Source organism: Platalea leucorodia, assembly GCF_965183815.1.
Source record: "Platalea leucorodia genome assembly, chromosome: 5".
Taxonomy (NCBI): Eukaryota; Metazoa; Chordata; class Aves; order Pelecaniformes; family Threskiornithidae; genus Platalea; species Platalea leucorodia.
Genome location: NC_138827.1, coordinates 11,108,976 through 11,131,890, shown reverse-complemented (window position 1 = coordinate 11,131,890; position 22,915 = coordinate 11,108,976). Strand labels below are relative to the sequence as shown.

The window sequence follows — 22,915 nt, the reverse complement described above, 5'->3', positions numbered from 1 at the left end:
CTCTCTAAAATATTTTCTGCCCTGTGGCCTATTTTTATGGCTCAGAATTTGATATAGGAAATATTACATCTGTAATCAACGAGTGCAGAGAGAAATTGAGATGGGAAGGAGCCATAAAATGAGCAGGAAAGGCAAGGAGAAAGGGAATGTAATGTTAGAGATCTGAAAAGGGGGAAAAGGACTTCCGTTAGTTTTTGTGCATGTGGTTTAGTTTATACAATATTTTCATTTTATTATATTGGTAAATAGTACCTGTAGGTGGGGCAGGAGAAATGGAAAATTAAAGAAAAAGAATAAGAGACTGGCTTAAAATTGGCAAAGAAAAAGGAGCTCAGAATTTGAAGTGTACCTGATCCCAGCTGCATCTGATACTACAGGCTGGGTGGCAGCCAGCGAGCTCCAGCTTCAGACCTCAAACTCCATGGCAGCTGTGGTAAAATCTAGATCGCAGTGTGAGTCAGACCAGCGTTAACATCAAACAGAATTCAAGCTACCGTGTTGCCCTAATTCGTATGCTGCTACCCGCGTTCTTGGTGGACTGTGCTGATAGCTGAGACTAACTCAGAAGCAGAAACAAATTTCCAACTCTTGTTTTGCTCAGGAATTTCAACAGATCGGACACTGGAGAAATGTTTACATTAAGCTGCTATGGTAGTTGTCTATTATCGAGGCATTTCTCCTATGTAAGTGGAATTCCTACCTAGCCACTTTGTCTGCCTTTTCAACTACTTTGCGCTGCTGCTGAAGAAGAGACGTGATTTTGGCCCACATTGTCTAAAAAATTAGAGCTAACAAAATATTGCCCATTTTTACATTAACCCATTAGCATTACCCAAACAGCACAAACTGTTGGCTGCACTTAGCAAGCTGAATATTTCTGAATATTTTGGGAAAAATATCCAGCTGCTAGCTGGTGAATCACCATAACAAAATGTTCATTTCTCTAAAAAGTTATCCATCAATGTAAGCAACGCATGATTTTAAATTCCCAATTACACAGCCCATTTGACTTGGTCATTTTGACGTCATTCCTGACGTGATGCTAGGTGCCATAGCTCTCTTGAAGTCTTGGAAAATTCCCCACAATCAAAGAAAATCAAAAGAAATTAACTATCCTTTTTTGCCCTCCTTGCCTGCAGTTATTCCAGTAACTAGTTTTATTGTTGCTACTAATGAAGGTGTTCAAGATCTACTTGTCCATTTGGTACAATGCTGCCTATCTTTCGCCTTTTTGTTTTCCATGAGTACCGATTTTGGTCCTTGACTGTCAAGGATGCTTTTATTCTTTTTGTAAGCATTATTCCATTATGAATACATAGCCAACCATAATAAACCCAGATTTCAGCCCTCTCCTTAGCAGTCCTTGTAATATCGTCATTGTTACACTGTCACAGCTCTTATCTTACCTTTAGGCAAAAAAGGATATTGCAAATTATAAAGAGCCATCCAAGGGATACAGACAGACCGAAACTGGTCACACTCCCCAGAAAGCAGCTCTCGCAGTAAAGCAGTTCTGCTGCTGAAAGGCTACGGGCTTATATAATAAAGCTTGGGGAAAAGATACTCTCCCTGTACATTTCCCCTGCAGTGCTGAAGAAGTACTACTTGTATTGGTATTTTCATCAGCTGTATTAATTCTACACGCCATCTCATCCCTTAGAAATTTCCAGAAAAATCAACAAAACAGGTTAATACTTGAAGTGTTACTTGAAGCGTTACTTGAAGCATTAGCCATGAAGTTGAGAATTAAAATGGACCAGAGGTATAGGACTTCTTGAAAGACAGACCTATCCCCAGTTCCTCACAGTGTAGATTTTGAAGGATTCAGAAATTGTAGGAGATAGATGAACCATCTGTTCTGTCAACTGGGGGAGGAAGGGGACTTAGTATACTGATCTGGAATAAGCTCCCAGTAAAATATTACATCTTCTCTGGGTATTCCAAAAAAGGGGACAATCATAATTGTCTTTTTTTAATTCATTACTATGTATGGTAATACTTTTGTTTCATCCTTGTGTCTTGGTCTGTAAATGCTATACACAGAACCAGGTTACTCTGACAACTTTCCACACTTAGAAGTATAAAACCAATGTCAGATCCCTGAACTTCTGGAAATTTCACATCCAAACTGATATCTGAATTTTGCAGCTTAGGCCCTTCTCTGTATTGTAAAGAGGGGGTTTGAGTGTGTTTTCATTGTTGTTCTTTTTATTTAGTTGCTAAGCAGTATTACAATAGTAACAATGTGGGCAGAGAGATAAAACTTTACATAAGGCTTTAGCTGCAAAGTATCTATATTCCTTGATACTAATGAAAAACAGCTTTACAAAGAAATTCCATCTCCATACACAGCACAACAAACCAATTGATGAAAAGCAGGCAATAAAAATGTAGCATGTACAACAGCTATCTCCTCATATTTTAAGAGTCAAAGGAGGAGGAAATAGTATCAAATTATGTTTCACAAATCCTATCAGTGTAAGAGTTTCTGAGGAACTGTTTTCTCTCTTAAAAGTTCACGCTGCTCAAAGTTTAACACAAATCAAGAGAATAAAAATCAAAGCTGGGCTTCAATGAAATAAATTAAAAATGCCCATTGATTCTAGCTCAACCAAAATTTTGTCCTAAATTTAACAGACACACATGAATTTCATAGACAAGATTGGTCACAAGAAGACCTACTACATGGCTTCTTTCCTAGTTTGGACAAGCAGCATCATACAGGCTTTCTATATGAAAAAGAGCTTCAAAATTTAACATATCATCCATTTAGAAACCCATGAAGTTAATGAGAATCTCAGTATTTGATTCAGTGAATTCTAGGGTGGAGTGGCAGTAATAAGCAGCGTAGAAGCAACCCCATTTATCTCCTGCACCCAGACAGAAGGTTCTCTGGTTCCAGGACAGTTAGCTCTAAAAGATCCCCAGGAATCCCTGAAACTGAAACTATAATCCTTATGTGAAAAGGACAAAAGAAATAGTAAAATGCTTCTTCCTCAGCAGCCATACAACTGAGCAGCTACAATGTCTATATTGTAGCACAACACAAATAATTCTTACCTAAAAAGTTATCTATAACTCTAATAATTCACTGGCTTAATATTATGGAAGAATTGCGCCTTAGAACCCCACTGAAAGTCAGCGGCCCACTGCGCATTTATCAAAAGCCAGGTGTTTTCTTCTTCTCACATGTCAGGTGACGATGACAAATAAGCTCCTTAGTTCAGTCCTAGATCCCAGTCCCCTGATCATCTACATAACAGAAGTTACTTTACATGCAGGATCTCTTTTGCTGCTAATTTACCTTTAAAATGAAATTTGAGCTGTACCCTGAGAAAAGCTCATTGCACGGACCCACCTTAAAGGCCAAGCATGTACAACCACATTGGATTTAGGTGCCTCCACTCAGCACGTTGATGTAATGCTGTGGAGCTCAATCCGCCCTCAGACTCTCACACCCCTCGTGCCAGCCCCAGGGCATGCAGCACGTACCTGCAGTATCATCATTCCATGGAAATGCTACTCAGGCAAGCTACAACACAGCCCTCAGATTAGTTCAGACACTTTGAACTGAAAAACACAAAACAAAGTAATGGCTAAAGGTTTATAACCCTATGGGTGGAGCCTAGCGGTGGCCCAAACCAAGTGTTGGCCAGCACGGATGCAATCAGTATGCCCTAGAGCAAACCCACCAAGAATCAGGTGGATTTAAGCCATCCCACACCACTTTGCCTTGAGGCTAGGAATCACTTCTTGTGATATAGCCCACATTTTTTATTTTCAAATGAGAAAGCTGAGCAGAAATTATGAACATCAAGCCAAACTCTTTCAGCAGATTCATAAGAACTGTACTGACTTCAATGAAGACAGTTAATCAGGAGCTGAAAAGCCATCCGTAATCACTCTAACTTCCCTAACCATGCTGTTTTCCCAGTCTCAATGTGAGTGAAAGTGAGGTAGTTTGACCCTGGAGCTACCACCTTTCAGACAAACAGATTAATCATCCTCTCCATCAAAATCGCCAAGACTGCCTTTGCCAGTCTAATCTAATCATTATCTTCCCATCTTTGCAGAACAGCCCACTGCCTCCAACCATCTCCTTTCTCGAGCGATTTGCAAGCCAGATGCAAGACCTCAAGTGGAGACAGTAACTGTCAGCATCTGCTTTGGAGTCCGCTGTGGAGACACACTCAGTGCACACCATCAGGCTGCACACACGCTTGTGACAGGCATGATTATAAATATCCGTCACAAGCTGCACGGATTGCTCCCAAGATTTGCGTTGTTGAGCATCAACCATCACTGCCCATACATTTTCTAGAAAGCATTGCTAGTATTGCCACTAGCCAGTGGGTGTCTAGAAACAAGGAGTGGGCAGGCACAGCAGTGTGATATTCTACTTCAGTAATTCCTGGAACAGCAACTGAACGTAAGAGTAGAAGGCAGGCTCATACGGAGGCCATGCACAGGAACTTCAGTATGGTTCAATCCAAAAATATCCATGTATGGTTTTGGAATCATCATATTTTTATTACCAAAAAATAAAAATGGATTACTTTTTTGGTATCAGTACAGCTCCTAAAAAATGCTCACAGCTAAATGATAAGTTACAGGAAGAATGTAACGGTATTGCCTTTGAATTGTTTATTATTAATACAACCTTCCCTGAACATTTTTCTAGTAATTCCCCAATACAGTAAGGCTGCATAAAAGAAAGTGGTTAATAAGCTACAAGTTTCTTTTCAATATGAAAATGCAGTTATAGGATTTTTGCAAGTTTTAAAAAAACAATCACATTACCAGTATTATGTACTTTTTCTACCTTTTTCTAGGTGTGAGAAGGAAGAGGTAAGGACAGCATCAAAATTTATGCTTAAGTTCTTTGAAAATACACACAGAGATGCTACTTTACACCTGGTGCATGTTTAGATCCCAGCGCAGCAACAGTAGCACATCCCAGTTGAGGTCTTTATGTTCCATCCCATAACAAACATTGATAATTCTTATTCTGGTTATAATATGCAATCTATTGACATTACTAAGATCAGCAATGTGCAGATGCTATGTTTAGCTGCAGTACTCTACACTCAGCCTCAGGCAAAACCAGTTTATCCATTTGGAACAGAGTACACTTGTTAGTTAATCCTCAGTTGACAAATTACAGAAGGGAGAATAACAAATATGTAGTTATTTAAAATACTGTGTTTTTTGGCATGAGTCACCTCATAAAATGCTGGAACCTAAATGGATTAGAAGGTTATAACAAGAGTTTCACCAAGATGTTGGCTTGCTACTAGTGCTGACTTCCAAAATAAAGTTACAGATCCCAAGGCATATTTAGATTTTAATAACATGAACATCCTAACAGCACTTACACTCTTGAGAAAAAAATTCCAAGGCTGTGTATGAGCAATATAAAGGCTGCTCCATTTGTTTACCACTAATATCCATCTTGTTACATTATAAAGCACTTTGAGAAAGCCTTGAGCATAAAGATTATGCAAGTTTATTTTGTTCCATCATGCATAGCTTGCTTGCCATCTAGTGGACACAGCATATAAATTAAAGTAAGCATATTTACTTTTAGCAAGAAATGAGCAGTCACAAAATGTGTGGGTATAACAGCTTTGAATTAAATATTTCAATTAGCGGCAGGAAAAGATTAGGATTGCTAACAGTACTGCCTATTAGATTCCCCTAAATGTTAAATTTTCTTTAAATCCTAGGCAATCTCCAAAAAAAAAGTTTAAAAACTGCATTTTTCTGTGCCACACATTTTTTCCAGTCTCAAAAAATAAACCACAACGAAGAAATCAGATTATAATTAATCTTACAATATTGCCAAAGTAACTTGCAACCTGAGACAATTGAGACACAAAATACAAACGTCCAAAGCATTCATCTCCAAGACAAAAGAATCATCCCATTTTTAGTCTGGAGAAAGAAGAGTTCATAAAAAGCATTTTGCACCTGCTTGATCATCCCCCCCCCAAAGTACAGTGAATTAATTACATGTTTAAATTAAGCATTTGATTGTCTTCCTTGATCAGAGAGTACCTTATTGAAATGACCTGTGGGTCTGAGTTACAGCTCATTTGCTCTGAAGCCAGCTCAGGACAATGAAAGCAGGGAACAAAACGATTTTATGCTTGCTTGCATCAGTTTAAAAATGGAGTAACTCCATTTAACTAACCAGAGCTGAATCAGACCAAAAGGTTCAGTAAGTCTTCAAAAGTTTTACATACTTCTTTCCAATGACGCTTGTCAGTTTTAGTGTGCTTTTGTATTGTCAGCTTGAAGGGGATTAAAATACTTGAAAAATTCCTTCTAAGTGTCAACAGAGGACAAAAAATATATATCAATCAGAAAAACAAGCTGGTAGAGTCACTTTAATTTCCCCTTCAGAAAACTTTATTCTGACTCTGAATGTTGTTTGATATCACTAAATAACACGCTGTGTACATATTTTTTTTTTCTTAATCAAGTTAAATGTCTGCTAATGACCACAGGGAATGAAATAGGCCACAGCTGGCTATATCATGCATATGCAATTGCTGCTTAGCCACAATTTATGTAATTAGTTACAGTCATATTAAGCTGTTTAAAACACATGTTAAAGATCTAATGATGAGCTGACATTAATGGGTCATTACAGCATGCTTAAATCGTTTCCAAAGAATATTTGAATATGCAGCTGACATGCAAATAGGACACTTACAGTAAACAATCATACATAAAAATATTACTGATGTTAAAGAAATACGTTTATTTACTCAAGGGAATATTTCTGAGTATGTACTTTTTCGAAAGATAGATCAATTACACCATTTCCTCATTACAATTTCAATTCTATAAAGCTGACAATGCATGGGGAAATTTTTATTGTTGCTATTCATGTTCCAAAGCTTAAATGCTACAAAGGAGAACTGGCCTTCTGTACGGAATAAATATAAGCACTTATTTTGAGTTAGTCCCTCGATAGCAGCTTTGCTCGCGAATCTATGCAATTCTGCATAACACAAAATCAACTGCTGGATTCAGGCCTAGAGCACGCACTTCACAGAAATACATGTAAAAGATAGGTTCAGATTCAGAGGGCCTCAGCTCCAGGCCAGTCCCTCTGCGTGGCTGTGCCTGTTAGCTAAGTACCTGTGAAAGGCCAGAAGCATCTTAACCATTGCAAGGATTAGATCAGGAAATGCCCAAGTCCAAGTCGTCTCTTTTAAACTGCCAGTATCAAGAGGGTCTTTTGGAGATTATGCATAATCACAGGCCTACAAATATTTCTGTTTGACATCAGGAAAGCAAGGCAGAATGACAGGTAGTGAGGAAGGAGAGGATTTTTGTCTTCTGGATAGGCAATGTGTTACAGCCTAATATCAAAGCTCTAGTTACAACATGGCGGATGTCTGTTAAGGACAGGCAACGCAGTCGGATGGGTAACATACCTCAGAAGACAGCCCCACGTAAAACATAACAAATATCGTCTCCTATAACACTGTAGAGGATTTTCTTTACTTGCTGAGTTACAGATTGTTTCAAATAGAACTGATTCAGTTCTGTTCCTCAACTTTTGCTTCCTGAAGACTTTCAAAATTCAACTGGACGAAGCCCTGAGCAACGTAATGCTGAAATTAGCCTTACTCTGATGGGGACTGGACCAGGTCAGCTATTAACCTGCCAGGTTGCCTCTAACCTTCTTCTTCTTGCTTCTAACCATCTATTCTTCAGATGCAGTTATTGCTTGAGATGCAGTACAAAGATAGAGTCAACAGACATAATTATACCACAGGATGGGTTCACCACCAAAGTAAGAATATTCCCGTCTTTGTCTTTTCTGGCTATCGAAACAAGATATGTTAAAAGTAAATGTCAAAAAAAGTAATCAGATTAATTTTGGTTCCAAACAGTTCAGAGAGCATATATGATTAGTGATCATAGCCAGACGCCGGCTCTGAACTCCCCCCAGAGCAAAGTTAGCAAGTACTCTTTAGAGTCTCTAAGAAACAATTCCAAAATGCACAACCCTGAGTACTCAAACACTGCTGCACCCAAAATTCAGTGCTATTGACGAATACGATAAAACAGAAACTTCTAAATAAAAATAATATATCTCATATTAGTATGTTTATTATAAATGCTTACAGTCATATGTAGGCAACAGAGCATAAATATGTATTCATTAAGGTTTCAGTTTTGCAAGGTATTAAAAATTCTGTCCTGATCAGACACTTTGTTATGTTACTAGGACTACTACACTCAGGTTTAAATGTAAGAGCATCCTTAAGTAACTCACAAAAATGAGATCTCATTCAACCGTTCTAAATTCATGTTGCTTGCACATGCCAGGATTAATTCCAGCTAAGTCAGTAACGTAACACTAATCTTAACACAATATAAGATCAAAAATCCCCTACTAAGAGAACAAAATATTTGCATTTGTATTACAAGCTCAAGCAGACTTTTTTCCTGAGTGAATTTGAAAATTTATGATTTATAGCAAAGGTCTGGATACTTGTAAATTGAGAATTGGATTTGCCTGTCAAGTTTCCAGTTTTTCAGTCACACAGTAAAACACAACACTAAACTAGAACAGAGCAATACTATTAATTATTATGATTGATACATAAAATATTTCTAACATCATGACAGAAAGAAAATACAGAAAATGCTTCCAAATGCTGTACACATTTGTAATATGCTCAAGATCTGGGAAAAACAAATACAAAACTAAGGTGACAAAGGAAAACATGAATACAGATATAAAAATTATTTTCCACACTATTGTTTTTATACTAGCATCTAATTTCAACAATAAAACAGGTTGTCGCTTTTTTCCTCATTAAACACACAACCTAATCTCATAACGGTTCTGTGAATTATTACTTCTACTGCTCATTTCAGAAATTTGAAGAAAGCGTTATTAATTTTTGTACTTCAAATGAGAGGTCAGTCCTGCTATTTTCCATCTGTTAACATTTCTTCCTATGTTAATTGTCCCAACTATTTATGGTCATTTTTATTTTAATCTGTACACAGGTCAATTAATAGAAGCAATCATTACCCCAAATTCAGGATTCTTCCTTGCTAGCTTCATTTACCACTTAGGTATTCTTTAAAAACTGCTTTTTCTTGTTTTCTTTTTTTTTCCTCCACTACTTCACAATTGTATTATTAACTTCAATCTTTATTTTCTTTTTTTTAATAGTCTACAGCACTAAAATCTTAGAAAAGATTACATAAAAACTCTAAAAATTGTATATACATGAAGACCACAGAAACTAATACCAAAGGTCAAGAACACAAGAGAATATGAAGTTCAGACCTTTAAAATATTTACATCTGCTTACAAAGTAAAAAGACCTTTAGAAAGGTATATTTTGAAATGTTGAGCATCCCCACGATATGTCATGCATCATAATATTTTTAAACAATTCTGTCTACATTAATTATCCATATCGTTTATTTCTGATATGCATATTTCATTAATACTTACATTGCCATTTACTATGACAGAACTTAGCATGCCAACTGGAAACAAACACACTGAATCCTAGATGAGCTCCCAGAGCTCCATAAGGTTCAGAGGAAATAAGACAAATGATTTGCCCCTAACAGGAATAATACACTCCCTGCGATACAGTATATTCCCAGCTCCTTTAGCAGGAGTCAGGAAAGGAAAAGTCCTTTTCTGCATCTTCCTTTGGGTACCTGCTCCCTCAAATCTGAATGCCAGCCTGTTACGGAGGAACACCCTTTTCACGCATTGGCATATGGTAACACAAAAGCAGTAGTACCCAGGCACAGTCTGTTTCCGGAGCTGTAAAAAACTCTTCAGACGAAAGACTTGGGAATAAACAGTGCGATTCCTCATCCCATGCTCAGGCAAGCAGCCACATCACATTCGAGAGGACTGTTTGTATGAGCAAACACTGCTTAGTGGGAACATAAATTGTAGACTTGGGCCCAAAATAATTCACTATACCTATAGGATAACATTACAAATTGGATTATTACAGAAAAGCAATTAATACCATGAATACTGGAAGTCTGCAAAGACTTTACCTGGGAATGTGAAGTCCCGTAAAACTCCCTCTCTGCCCAGCATTTTAGCTGTATTCAAGGTAACGCTCTAAGTGCCCACTTTTTTCCCAGAAGGTAAACTGTAGTTCTAAAGGCATAAACACCTCCATGTGCTTGAATGAAAACATTTTTACAGCTCTCGAAACCTGATAACAACCTCCGCCCACACCAGAGTCCAACATCTAGGGTTCTGTTCCAAGTCCAGGTTTGTTGCATGCCTGCTGTGACTTTATTGCTGCAATAAAGTGGGGGAAGCAGAGGGAGAGACAGCGACCAAGAGACGGATGTCCAATGTGTAAGGATGTTGATTACGCCTCACGCACTCAATACCTAGCACTGCATCCGAGTTTTAAATACCCAAGATTATGAAATTTCCACAAAGTCCTTCAAGATAGTGCTGGTATTACATTATCAGAAAGATATTCCAACTAGCATACTTTAAATTAATCTCCCAATCTGTAGACAATTTATGGTCCACAAAAATTTATAGCTTACCCCAGCCTTCTTTCCCCGCCCATGAAGGCCTCATGAGTTATTTCACAGAGGAAAGATGACTGGGGGCACTGTTTTATTGGTGTAAAAGAAACAGAAAACAAGCATGTAGCGTGAAGCTCAGGTGGTGCACTGGACCAGGATTCAGGAGAAAGACAGTTTTGTCCTTGCCTGAGAGGCCCTGAGGAAACCCCCATGCCTCTCCCTCATGTGGGGCTGCTGTGGAAGGGAGAAAGGGAACCTCACTAGCACCGCTAGGGCTAGGTTAATTAATTCTGACAAGACTAATTAATTAATTTTTACAGAACCCTCACTTAATTACTGGGAGGAAGAGTTTACCTCCGACTTCGCTGGGCACTCACAGCAGAGCTGCCTTCTGAAAGGGCCTCCACACAGCCCGGGCTGCGCTTCGGCACTGTGGTACTCCGCGGGGCCACGACCACCGGAGCCCTGAGGCCGCGGAGGCTCGGCTCGGCAGGGGCTCCCGGAGAGGGAGGCGGGGAAGAGGGGGAGGAAGCCCCGCGGACGAAGCAGGCGGCGGTAACTCAGGTGGAGGCGGCGCGGGCCGCCCGCCCTCCCCGCCGAGGTGAGGCGAGGCGAGGCGATCCCCGCCCGCCGAGCCAGTCCTGCCGCGTCAGGCAGCCGCGGCCCCGCAGGCCCCGCCCCGGCGGCGCTGCCCGGCTGGTTCCACAAGTTTTTGACAGTTTCTTAGCGGCGGAGGGAGAAGGCGAGCCTGCCGTGGCGGCGCTGGGCTGGGGTCGAGGCGCTTTCCGGCGGACGAAGCTCTTCTCACCGGCCGCCTCCCCGCCGCCACCATGTCTCGGGGCCCCGAGGAGGTGAACAAGCTGACGGAGAGCACTTACAAAGTGAGTACGGGCCGGGGAGGGGGCTGCCCGCCGCCGCCTCGCCTGAGGAGACGGCGGCCACCTTTGCCCCTGCTGGCCGGCACCGGAGGCGGCTGAGGCGGGGGCCGTCGACCGCCTCTCCACAGGGGAAGGCTCAGGGCAGCCTCGGCTTCTCACGCAGAAAGGGAGCAAACTTTTTTTTTCTCCCCCCCTTCTTTCCCTCCCCTGTGAGTGATCTCGCCCATCCCAGCGTGTCAAAGACTGCTCGGTGCTCGCTTGGAAAGAGCCCGGAGGGGCTCGGGTGGAGGCAGCGGGCCGGCTGCGCCCCGCTGGCCGCTCGGCGTGCGGCGGCTGAGGCGGTTTGCGCCCGCGCTGCCTCCTTCCCGCCGCCGGAGCGCTCGGCCGGGAGGCGGCGGGGCTTTGCCGCAGCCCCCCGGGCGGGCACGACCGCGGCCCCGACCGCACGGGTTGGGCCGCTTTACAGCTGGGAGCGACAGCTCCGGGACAAGGCAGGCTCTAAGACTGGTTTCTCCCTCTGTAGCAGGCTCAGTTCTCCAGCGAGCCATAATTCCCTCAGTGTGTTTTGATGATAAGGTGGTTTGGAGATCTTGGTGCTTGTGGTCCTCTGCCTAAACCGTTTGTTCATACGGGTCAGAGCCTAGAAGTGGCTTAACGCTGAATTAAGTTGCGTGCCTGCATCCCGGGCTGATAATCAGATTTACGATGGTAGCACTAGCACTGCCTCAAAGCACCGACTGGAGAGGGTAGTCCAATTTATGTCAGTACACTTTCAAACTTTCCAAAATGCCTCATTATTTGTAGAATTAAAAATATTTTGCATGTGAGCACTAGACACTTTTTTTTGGACTTTTTCTCTTTATAAACTCAGCCCTTCCAAAACACACCTAATTCCAATTGAGCAAAGTTCCCTTAAGAATCCTAGGTTGAGTAGCGATGGCAGTGTTGGATCCGTAATCTTCATTCTGTACAGCGTGTTGTACTAGAGAAAGCACTTAAATTTGCAAATGCATTTAATCACGCAAATGAACTTAGAGCTGCAATGCATTTGCAGCTTGGAGCCCAAAGGAAAGCCGCCTGGGGGATTGTTCTATTTTACTATTTACTGAATCTTCCTGGTTTACTGTCAAATGTTTTCGTATTTCTGAAGATGTTGTTGTTATCATGTAAAAGTCTCTAAAAACATTTACTGGAGTATTTTGCTGTTAGTTTTGTTGTTCTCCAACACACTTAAGTCAACTTTACTCCTTCAAGTAGTCCAGTTATACTGGTGTCATGTTGTATTTGCTGTTTACTTTCTTTGGACTTAGATACCAAACTCATGCAAGACTACTGAAAAAATGAGATTACTTGGCTATAAATTTTGTCCTCTAGAATTGGTGCAGGTCACCTTAAATGGTCTGGTGCTTTTTGATATCAGTCGTGTTCATGGCAAGGCCATAAGCAAACATAAATTCCTTTTTCTCAGAAGAGCAGCCTGTAAATACAGGCTCAGAGAAGAGAAACCTGGGAAGTTGACTGTTCAGGGCTGTGTCGACAAAGGAATGTCCTACCCTGCTTATTGACTTCCAGAAAGTAGCTAAAAGAGTTGTACAGAGGAGAGAGAGAGAAGAAAATCTCTTGTGTGTTTTAATGGATATAATGTAAAATAGGCTTTAAAGGAATGACAGACTTCTAAATAAACAAAACCTTCCCTGTTACTCCATACTTACTTCCTGGGAAAGTTTACCCTTTTGTTTTGTTTTTCAAACTAATTCAAAAGGATACTTAAGACTGAAACAACCAGCAAAAACACAGTAAAATGAAGTTAATGTTGACAGTGTGATGAAATGCCTTCTATGTGGGTATTTTGAGAGGTCTGGTATGTCGCATCTCATAGCTAGTACTCACAGGCCTGGAAACCCTCCTGCCCTGCCCTCATTAAAAATTGAAATTTTATCTAGATAAGGTATAAAGGCTGCTTCAGATAGAGAATGGATTCTGGGTCTACTTTAAAGCAGTTATTTCTATATCAAAGTTAAAATCTTGAAAATAGTCCTTTACTTCTTAAGGGCAGAGCGCACTAGCCTGTGTATTCAGCATTTGCTGTGACTGTAATCACAGCTCCCTCATCTAAAACAAATGAACACCTCTTTGTGCCGTGCTTTGGTGTGCACAGTGAGCGTGCTCTACTTTGTTTAATAATGCTCATGTAACTTCTACTCTTGCTGTGTGCCATCCTTAGCCATACAGCGCTTAAAACACCATGCTGGTATTGATAAAATCAGGAGCAGTGTGTTTCTCCTACCAATAAGAAGAAAGGCTTGGTCTGGGGAAACCAATTCAGTGTAGTGTAGTGATGGCATCTGTGTGCTGCAGGACCAAACACAGGCTTTCAACTTCTAAAAAAAAAAAAAAAAAAAAAAAAAATCAACTTTTGGGTGACCTGGAAAAATGATAGAAAAATGAAATTGCATGTCTTGCTAGTCTGTTTTCCTTTTTTTAATTTTATTACAGTGCTAATCCATTGGATTTATTAAATACATAGTAACCTGTGTTATGCAAAGCTTCAAAATATACTTACAGAAGTCATCAGGTGGCCAAATAATGCCCTTGTATTTTTATCTTATTCATCCTTTTTGTTGGCAACAACATCGGAAAGTGAATACCTCGGTGTTTTTCAGTTAACCTCACTAAATAAACAACATAATCCACAAATATGTGCATATGTGCACACAAAAATCAAGGCTGACATTTACCCTTTATGTAATACCTGAAGAATCACTTTAATGCACGATAGGAATGGCACGTGCGAAATGAAGCCCAAGGGTGTGGGAGCCTATGACTAAAGAGGGCCACAGCCTCCCTTTGGCCAAGGAGCCGCTGAGAGGTTCACTGGTATGACATTGCCCTGCCCTGGTAACTCACGGCAGCGATGTGGCATGCTGCGAGGGGACGTTGTGTGACCCACACACACACACACACCAACTGTGTCAATCCGTAACCCCTGGAAAGTTGTTACGTGTTGGTGGGTCACCACAGCTCATTTTATCTGGTGTATGTGGGGGAGAACTATTTGGCATCCAGCTACAATACGCGCAATGCAGGGGAAAGGGGACAAAACAGGAAAGTACTGAGTTATAGACCTGTCGTGCTGCCTGCATGGTCTGAGGGCTGGGCAGGCAGCTCACATAGTGCTCCTGTGGTTTGAGGTTTCCGGAGCTCTTGATAATAGCGTGATTGCTGTAATTCATTGGTGTTGGTAATCTTGCATTTTAAAGATGTATTTCTCTGTATTCAAGTAAATCTTACCTAGAAATTTTGATTATCAACCAAAATGTAACTTAACAAAAAAAAAAAAAAAAAAACAAAACCACACCAAACAACACCCACCACCCCTCCCTCAAAAAAAAAACCAAAACCAAAAACCCCTAACTTCGTTCAGTGGAGTGCTGTGTTCTCCTGAGGGGCATGTGTTCTCTACAGGGGCGTGTAGAATTATTTTGGTAGGCCATATTGTTTCATCGTGGAAATACATCTGATAAACTCAGGTTAAAGCCCTAAGTTCTATGTTTCCGTATTTTAAAAAGACTTGCAATGAGATTAAACTACCAGACTTATTTGCCAAAATTAAAATTCACCTATGGTCCTAGCACACACTGCAGTAAAGTTGTTGTTTTGCATCACTGAAATATAAATCTAATTTGGGGGGAGAGGAGCCTTTGGGAGTTTGTATGTGTATAAAGTCCAGTTCTATCTTGGTGCAAATTATCTATTTTGACCTTACTTAGAGTTATGGCTACTTAGAGTCTATCCTGAGTCATGTGTTCATAACCTGAAAAAGTTTATATTTGAAACAGTGATGGATGATGTATTAATGCTTCTCTTAAATAAGAAATGTTCCATCAAGCTGACTAACAATTAGTCATAAGATTTATTCTTTTTGAATGAACACTGGCATCCTGATTTTTTTTTCCATTCTGTTAAACCTGTTTTAAAACAATATTAAGCTAACTTACAACCGAGATAGCTTAATGTGAGATGTGTTGAGGGCTTAATCCTGCCCTTCTGAAAACTGCATTGTGGATTTCAAAAGCTAAAGGAGGAGATTAAATGCTATAATGTACAAAATGCTTCAAGTACAGTAGAGCACAGTATGATTTGCTTTCTGTACAGCTTTTCAAATCTTCTTCAGTGGGTTCTCAGACATAGTGTAGCAACACTGAAGACCTTTTCCAAAAACTTAATTTTACTGTTTTCCAAATTGAGGAATAACAATTTAAACTAAATTATTAGTAGCTATAAAAGGTTAGCTATGAATAGCTGTAGCAATGGTAATGAGAGTAATGTTAGACATCAAGATCTACTTTTCTGTGCTAGTTTTATAATTTCAGATTCCTACCCAAATACATTGTTATCCACTCTTGCAAAAGTGCCTGCAGGATGTAAACTTGAAACTACAGGGAGTCTATGCATTGTTTAGTTGTATTCATACCTGCTGAGCTATTGTTCTGCGAGGTGTGTCTTTAAGTAAAAAGCAAAGCTGAGCATTTACAGGAAGGCACTTTTACAATGGCTGTCATTTGTTTTGAAGATTAACGTTGTTTATGTGACTATCAGGAACTGCAGAAGATGTAATACCTATACACAACAAGTGGAAGTATAAGGCTTGTTCCTCTTCAGTCAGCTCCTTGCTACCAGGCTGGTTAACTCACATTGGTTTTATGTGGTGAAAGGCACATAGCCACTTTCGTACTGGATTATAGGAGGATTTAATGACTTGAATAACCAGAACAGGTTTCTCTTATGCTTTTTCTTGGAAGGTGACTTTTGCCAACTCTAAAATTCTCTGCATAAAAAGATGTTTCCCATTGCCTGTTTTGAAAGTGTTTCCCTTTCTTTCCATTCATCCTAAATAATAGAAAGCTGTAGGATCTAATCATGTGCCTCCTCTTCTCTTCTAGTTAATTATTCTGTTCATGAGAGGTAGTGTGTCACTAGAATATAGGACACTAGATTGACAATTAGGAGGCCTAGCTGGTGTTCCTTACTGTATAGGCAATTGATGTGTTGTGAATGACTTTGTCTCTCCCAGCTTTTGTCTTACTTTGTCATGTCCATTTGGATTAAGATGAAAGCTTTATTCCCGTGACTTTGTATGGCATGGCACATAACAAGATTGCGATGTTTTCTGAGAATTTTGACAATTTTAAATTAGTGGTTCTCTTGGTCAGAATTTTTTCTTTGTTCCTCTGTCTCTGCTTTTTTAGAAGTTTTCAGATCTGGCTTTAATGTATGACTTGTGATTTTGCACCGGTGTTCAGTCTCACTCTTTTTCACGACTTTTTCTTTAAACTGCAAATAAGGGAAGCTATAAAACTATAAGACATAATCTGAAAATAAATAGCTATACAAATTCATTTCTGAGTGGCTTTTTTCCCCTATAACTTCTGAAGTTGAATAAAATATTACAATCATTTTAACTGATCTGAAATGTCTTGGCAGTATGAAATTTATACCTGATCCTCAAGAGGGAGTTGCCAGTGACAGATTCCCTTTTTGAAAAAGTGCTCTAGATATTTCTTCCTGGACCGTACTTCAAAGACAGCAACAGTGGTTAACTGTATAAAAAGAGCACTAGAAGCACGGCCAGGTTTTTATTTGCTTTGAGAATCTAGTCTTTAGTGGAAAGAAAAAAATACATATTATGCTCCTTTCTAATGTTGAAGAGAGGAAAATAATCTAAGAATTATTTCATTTGATTGGGGTGAGGGGAGGGAGAGCTAGCTCTTTCTGTCAAACACAAACCCTTAGTAGGAAAGTAGATGAGCCTTGCACAGTGCTGTGAGGATCAGCTAACCGTGCCCTGTGTTAAACCAAGCAAATTCCAAAAGGGAATTTCCATTGCGAAGGTTTTTGCTGCTTCTCGGGCGTTCACGTCTAGAGACTGGGGCAGATGCTTTTGCTAACAATCAACCACTGTGGCAGTGCAAAGACTGAAAAACTTCCAGAGACTGCTTGGTCTAATGGAGAAAAGATCCATTAGTTGTATGCCTTCCAGCTACTGAAGGCACTGAGCTATAAATTGTTTCTTCATCTTTCCCAGCAGTTTTACATATACATTGAGCAGATGTGATGTGCTGGAGCTCTTCCTCAGAGTTCTCTGTGTTTCAGTGGACCTGTTGTGTTTCCACAGCGTGGTCTGTATCTGCTATACATGAATACCTGATACGTACCAAGCTGGCTAGTGAAAATAGCGAGCTACGGAGTCTGGCTTCAGAGAGGGGAGCTGTTGAGGGCATTTTTGCTGGGTTTTGTTCACTTCCTCCTAAATGAAAACAACTAATGACACAGGTGCAATCACTGTGTTCTGTTTGAAATCTGAATTATAAGATGTCAAGAAAGGCCTTTGACACTGTCTCCCACAGCATTCTCCTGGAGAAGCTGGCTGCTCACAGCTTGGATAAGTGCACTCTGCACTGGGTTAAAAACTGGCTGGACAGCCGAGCCCAGAGAGTGGTGGTGAATGGAGTCAAATCCCGGTGGCAGCCGGTCACGAGTGGTGTTCCCCAGGGCTCAGTGCTGGGGCCGGTCCTGTTCAGTATCTTCATTGATGATCTGGATGAGGGGATCGAGTGCACCCTCAGTAAGTTTGCAGATGACACCAAGTTGGGTGGAAGTGTTGACCTGCTGGAGGGCAGGAAGGCCCTGCAGAGGGACCTGGACAGGCTGGATCGTTGGGCCGAGGCCAGCTGTATGAGATTCAACAAGGCTCAGTGCCGGGTCCTGCACTTGGGTCACAACCACCCCATGCAATGCTACAGGCTGGGGGAGGAGTGGCTGGAGAGCTGCCTGGCAGAAAAGGACCTGGGGGTGTTGGTTGACAGCCGCCTGAACATGAGCCAGCAGTGTGCTCAGGTGGCCAAGAGGGCCAATGGCATCCTGGCCTGTATCAGGAATAGTGTGGCCAGCAGGACCAGGGAGGTGATAGTGCCCCTGTGCTCGGCACTGGTGAGGCCGCACCTCGAGTACTGTGTTCAGTTTTGGGCCCCTCACTCTAAGGAGGACATCGAGGTGCTGGAGCATGTCCAAAGAAGGGCAACGAAGCTGGTGAAGGGTCTGGAGCACAAGTCTTATGAGGAGCGGCTGAGGGAGCTGGGGTTGTTTAGCCTGGAGAAGAGGAGGCTGAGGGGTGACCTTATTGCTCTCTACAACTGCCTGAAAGGAGGTTGTAGCAAGGTGGGGGTCGGTCTCTTCTCCCAAGTAACAAGCAATAGGATGAGAGGAAACGGCCTCAAGCTGGGCCAGGGGAAGCTTAGGTTGGATATTAGGAAAAACTTCTTCACTGAAAGGGTAGTCAGGCACTGGAACAGGCTGCCCAGGGAAGTGGTTGAGTCCCCATCCCTGGGGGTATTTAAAGGACAGACAGACGTGGTGCTCAAGGAAATGGTATAGATGGACTTGGCAGTGCCAGGTTAATGGTTGGACTCGATGATCTTAAGGGTCTTTTCCAACCTTAACGATTCTATGGTTCTATGAAAACTGGAATCTTAACCCCTGAATCCTTAAGACAGTTATTCCAAAAATCAGTATTTCAAGACCAATAATTATCATGTTACCATAGGAATTTTTGGGTAGGTGGCAGTAAGGGTTTTACTCTCTAAGTTCTTGTTGCGAGGAGCAGGTTAAGCAGGGACAGGATCTTTCTTTCAAGAAAATTATTTTCAGTATAGGGTGGCAATTCAGGGTGGCATTGGGATTCTTACCTGCCATGCATACACAAGGTTTTGAAGTCATGTACACCTTTCTTCTCTCCCATATGCTTGGAATACAGGACTCTATATCCTAACACAATCCCCTAATTCACCCCTTTTTTTTTTTTTTTTCTTGTGATTCACTGACTCCATATATGCCAACAGGCATCATCTTTAGCACACTGCTGGGAAGAAATGGGAAAAAGTGGGAATAGGAAGAGATGACTTACCCTTTGGAACAAAAGCCTCACAGTTGTACTGCCTCAGCTACAGGGAGGGCAACAGCAGCAACATTTACAGTAGTAAATTAAAGAGTTAGGGCAGGAGGAGGGCCGTTCCCAGACACTAGAGCTTGAAAATCCATACTGTTGAGTTGTTAGAATAGCTCTTGGCATTGTTGGCCCAACCTGAAAAACACTTTCCCAAATGATTTCTGGATGTGGTTTGTGAGTTAACACAAATCAAGGGCCTGGGGATAATAGGTAGTTTGCTTGCAGTAATCGTGTTTGGGTGGGTAAGAGTTTAATGGTATAGACCAGAAAACAATCCCAATTGCATTTGATTTGTACAAATAAAGGCAGTGGGACTAGCTGCTGTTGTTCTGTGTCTGCTTTTGATGTCATATATACTATACCAGTATCAAACCTAATAGTTTTTTATATATATATATTTTTAATATCTATATTTTTTACTCAACATGACTGTTAAAGTATTATTGGTGAAATCTGGAGTTAATTCTTTTCTTCACTTTTTAAAATTGACTGGAGTTCAGATATAGCACTATATTTGAAAAATAACAATAAAGTTCTGTCTGAATGACCTTGCCTGAAAATAAGGCAGATGTGATGGTATTCCTGTTCTTTATGGGTCCATGTATATACTAAATAGAAATATTTTCATTCTGTTAGCAGTATAACAGACAAAAGCTGGATACTATTTCACTTGTCATGCATCTTGTATTTCTTGCAAACAGAAAGTGTCTGTTTTGCATCCCTTGAGCTCAAAAGTTCTCCTGTGTGAACAATATTTAGAAAGATGTGAGTTGTCATAAAAATAGTAAGAATAACACAATGTTGTCTTCAGGTATCTCATGATCTTCCTTTCATGGCGATAAAATTTTACAGAGTAATGTCACAGCTATCGTCTTGTTAGGAAGATTCTGGGAAAAGAAAGTCTAGAATCTGCAAAGACTTTTAAGGTTCTCCTCTATGAAAATATAGGGCTTGTATTAAATCTATTTTTAAAAGAAAAAGTAAATACTCATTACCAAATTGTTCCTGAGACTTAGCAGCTGGTGTTATATGAAATTGTATTTTGTAGGGAGGAGAGAAAAGAAAGGTTTAGAACATTGTGGTTACTTGACTATTAAATGACCAGGCACAGCAAATTCTAGAATACTTGTTCAGATGTAGTTATTTACATACCTACAAAGGGGTTTTTGTTAAACAAACATGCTGTGTCTTTAATTCAGGTAGTGATTCTACCTGAAGAAACCAAGAAGTCGCCAAATAAGTGAAGCTCAGAGGGCTCTCTTTCAAGCTTATTTAGTGTTCTTCAAAAGTTAATTGCAACATCCAGTATTTTGGAATACCGCTATTTATGCTGCATTTGTTCGAGACATCTTAAAGGGCATGATTCTGAGGAGTGAATAACTACTGCATTTATATCAGCATGTCAGCTTTTCTTCCCCCCCCCCAGTGCCCATAACAAGATAAAAGTAATTTTGGAAGGGGGGGGCAGGGGCGGAGTTATTGTCTTTGACCAGAAAGAGGGAAACTGAAGCTTTTCTATGAGTAGGGACAACTCAACCTTTGTGGGTGATTTTCCTTTTTGGACTCAGCAAAAGCTTCTTCTTTTCTTTTCTCCACCCCCCAGCTTTGGGAAAATTAAAATTTGGATTCAAACTTCGTGGCATAACTTATTTTTTACCATTTGCAAAAGCTTGAGACTTTTCTATTTAATGGTGTAGCTATTTTCTTGCACTATGAAACTGCCAGTCACAATTTCTACCACTTCATCAGTTTATCGAATTTGCTAGGTATGGGAGTAGTCATGCTTGGAGCTGCTGGATTTCAGATTCTGGTTGTTTCAGCCAATAATTGTATTTAACGGCCAAAGCAGCTGCAGTGGATTTCTCCCCCCCCCCCCCCCCGCTTCTATTTAAATACGGTCATGATTTCATTTCTTTCTGAAAGAACTATGGCTTCACACAATAAAATGCAGCATTTTCAAACTTAAAAAACAAACAAAAACAAACAAACAAACAAAAAAATACCCCACCAAAAACCTAATTTCCCAAAGTGCTATCTGTAACTTAGAAAAGATGAATAAAGTGCTTAGTCTTCCCCTGATCAGATATCTGGTAAATTTCTTTTCTTTTTTTTGTTTCCTTTTCCCACCATTATTGTTTTTCAGTGGAGGGAAGGCAGGGGGGTGAAGAACTCGGATCTTGAACCGTTGTCAGAAAGTTCGTTTTATTGTCTGACTTCATAAGACAATCAGTGGATAAAGGTTGTTCTCTCATTCTTATTTCACCATCACCTACCATAAAAGAAGGATCTGCGCAAACTTTGATCACATACTTGGCATCCTTTTATATTATAAACAGCCAGATTCCTTTTTACTCTTATTGAAATAGTTTACCTTTTTTTTTCCTGTTTGTTGATCTTAAATGCTCAGTTTCTCCTGCCTTCCATCCTTTGCTCTCCTCTTCCTCCCCAGTCTTCTATTTTTCATCCATCCACAGACTTTTCAGATGTATGCTGTACATATGAAACATAAAACTAGACCTAAGTCACACTGAGATAAATACTTTCATCCACTGTTGAATTGCCTTGGCTATAACACAAATTTTGTTTTCTGTTCACTAGAATGTTATGGAACAGTTCAATCCAGGACTGAGGAATTTAATCAATCTGGGGAAGAATTATGAAAAAGCTGTTAATGGTAAGTCTTTTAGGTGCTAACTTTAGAAAGAATGTTTAATTTTCATTTAAATGTACATATTGGATATGAGGGTTGTGTACAAGCTTACTTCCCAAGTTGAACTTTGGATGCGTTTAATTAAAAAAAAAAAACAAAGAAAAAACAAACAAAAAAGTGCAAACACCCAAACATATGTACCTTCTCCCCCTTCTTTTTTTTATCTGTCCTGGAGAAGTTGCATCCCAAACACTTAGGCACAGAGCTACTGCAAAATAAACTGAATGCGAAGTACAAATAACCCACATTAGAATAATAATATAAATGGAAAAAGATAAAGTTATGTAAGTTAGATGCTCTCATTTTGTTTTTTTGGGTTTTGTTTTTGTTTTTTCCCCGGAAATACCTTCCAAAGATATTTCACGTTCTTAGATCTGTTCCTACTTACCTACACACATCACTACCTAAGTAACCCTGTGAACAGAACAACTTGAATGAGTAAGAGTTGCAGGAGTGGACTAATTTTTTTTTTCTTATCTATACTAAGCCTGATGGTATCTTTTTAATGGAGTGAAAATCGGAATGAATAAATTTGAATCTAAGGACTGAGTCTCTCAAACGTTTTATAATGTGGTTGTTTACTTCCCTTACTGACTTCACAGAAACTATCTAAGAACGGGTTTCCAAGACCGGGCTCCAGATTCCCAAAGCTTATATTGTAGGACCTGTTAGAGCTTGCTCCATTTCACCTCTGCAGACCTGTTGAGCTGCTTGATACCATATGAAAGCCATGTAAAATCTCTCTCATTTTGCCTCATTCAA

The 22,915-nt window shown here is 40.4% G+C and overlaps 1 protein-coding gene across 1 annotated transcript in view; it reads left to right on the top strand.

Moving 5' to 3' along the window:
* Positions 1 to 11,390: 11,390 nt before the first annotated feature.
* The window catches only part of BAIAP2L1 (BAR/IMD domain containing adaptor protein 2 like 1), a gene marked incomplete at its 5' end in the record, with an annotated part of 46,051 nt that continues 34,526 nt past the window's right edge, over positions 11,391 to 22,915 (top strand). The window contains 2 exons of the mRNA XM_082311833.1: positions 11,391 to 11,441; positions 22,042 to 22,117. Of these exons, the coding sequence (XP_082167959.1) occupies positions 11,391 to 11,441; positions 22,042 to 22,117 (127 nt within the window). The remainder of the gene's footprint in view (positions 11,442 to 22,041; positions 22,118 to 22,915) is intronic.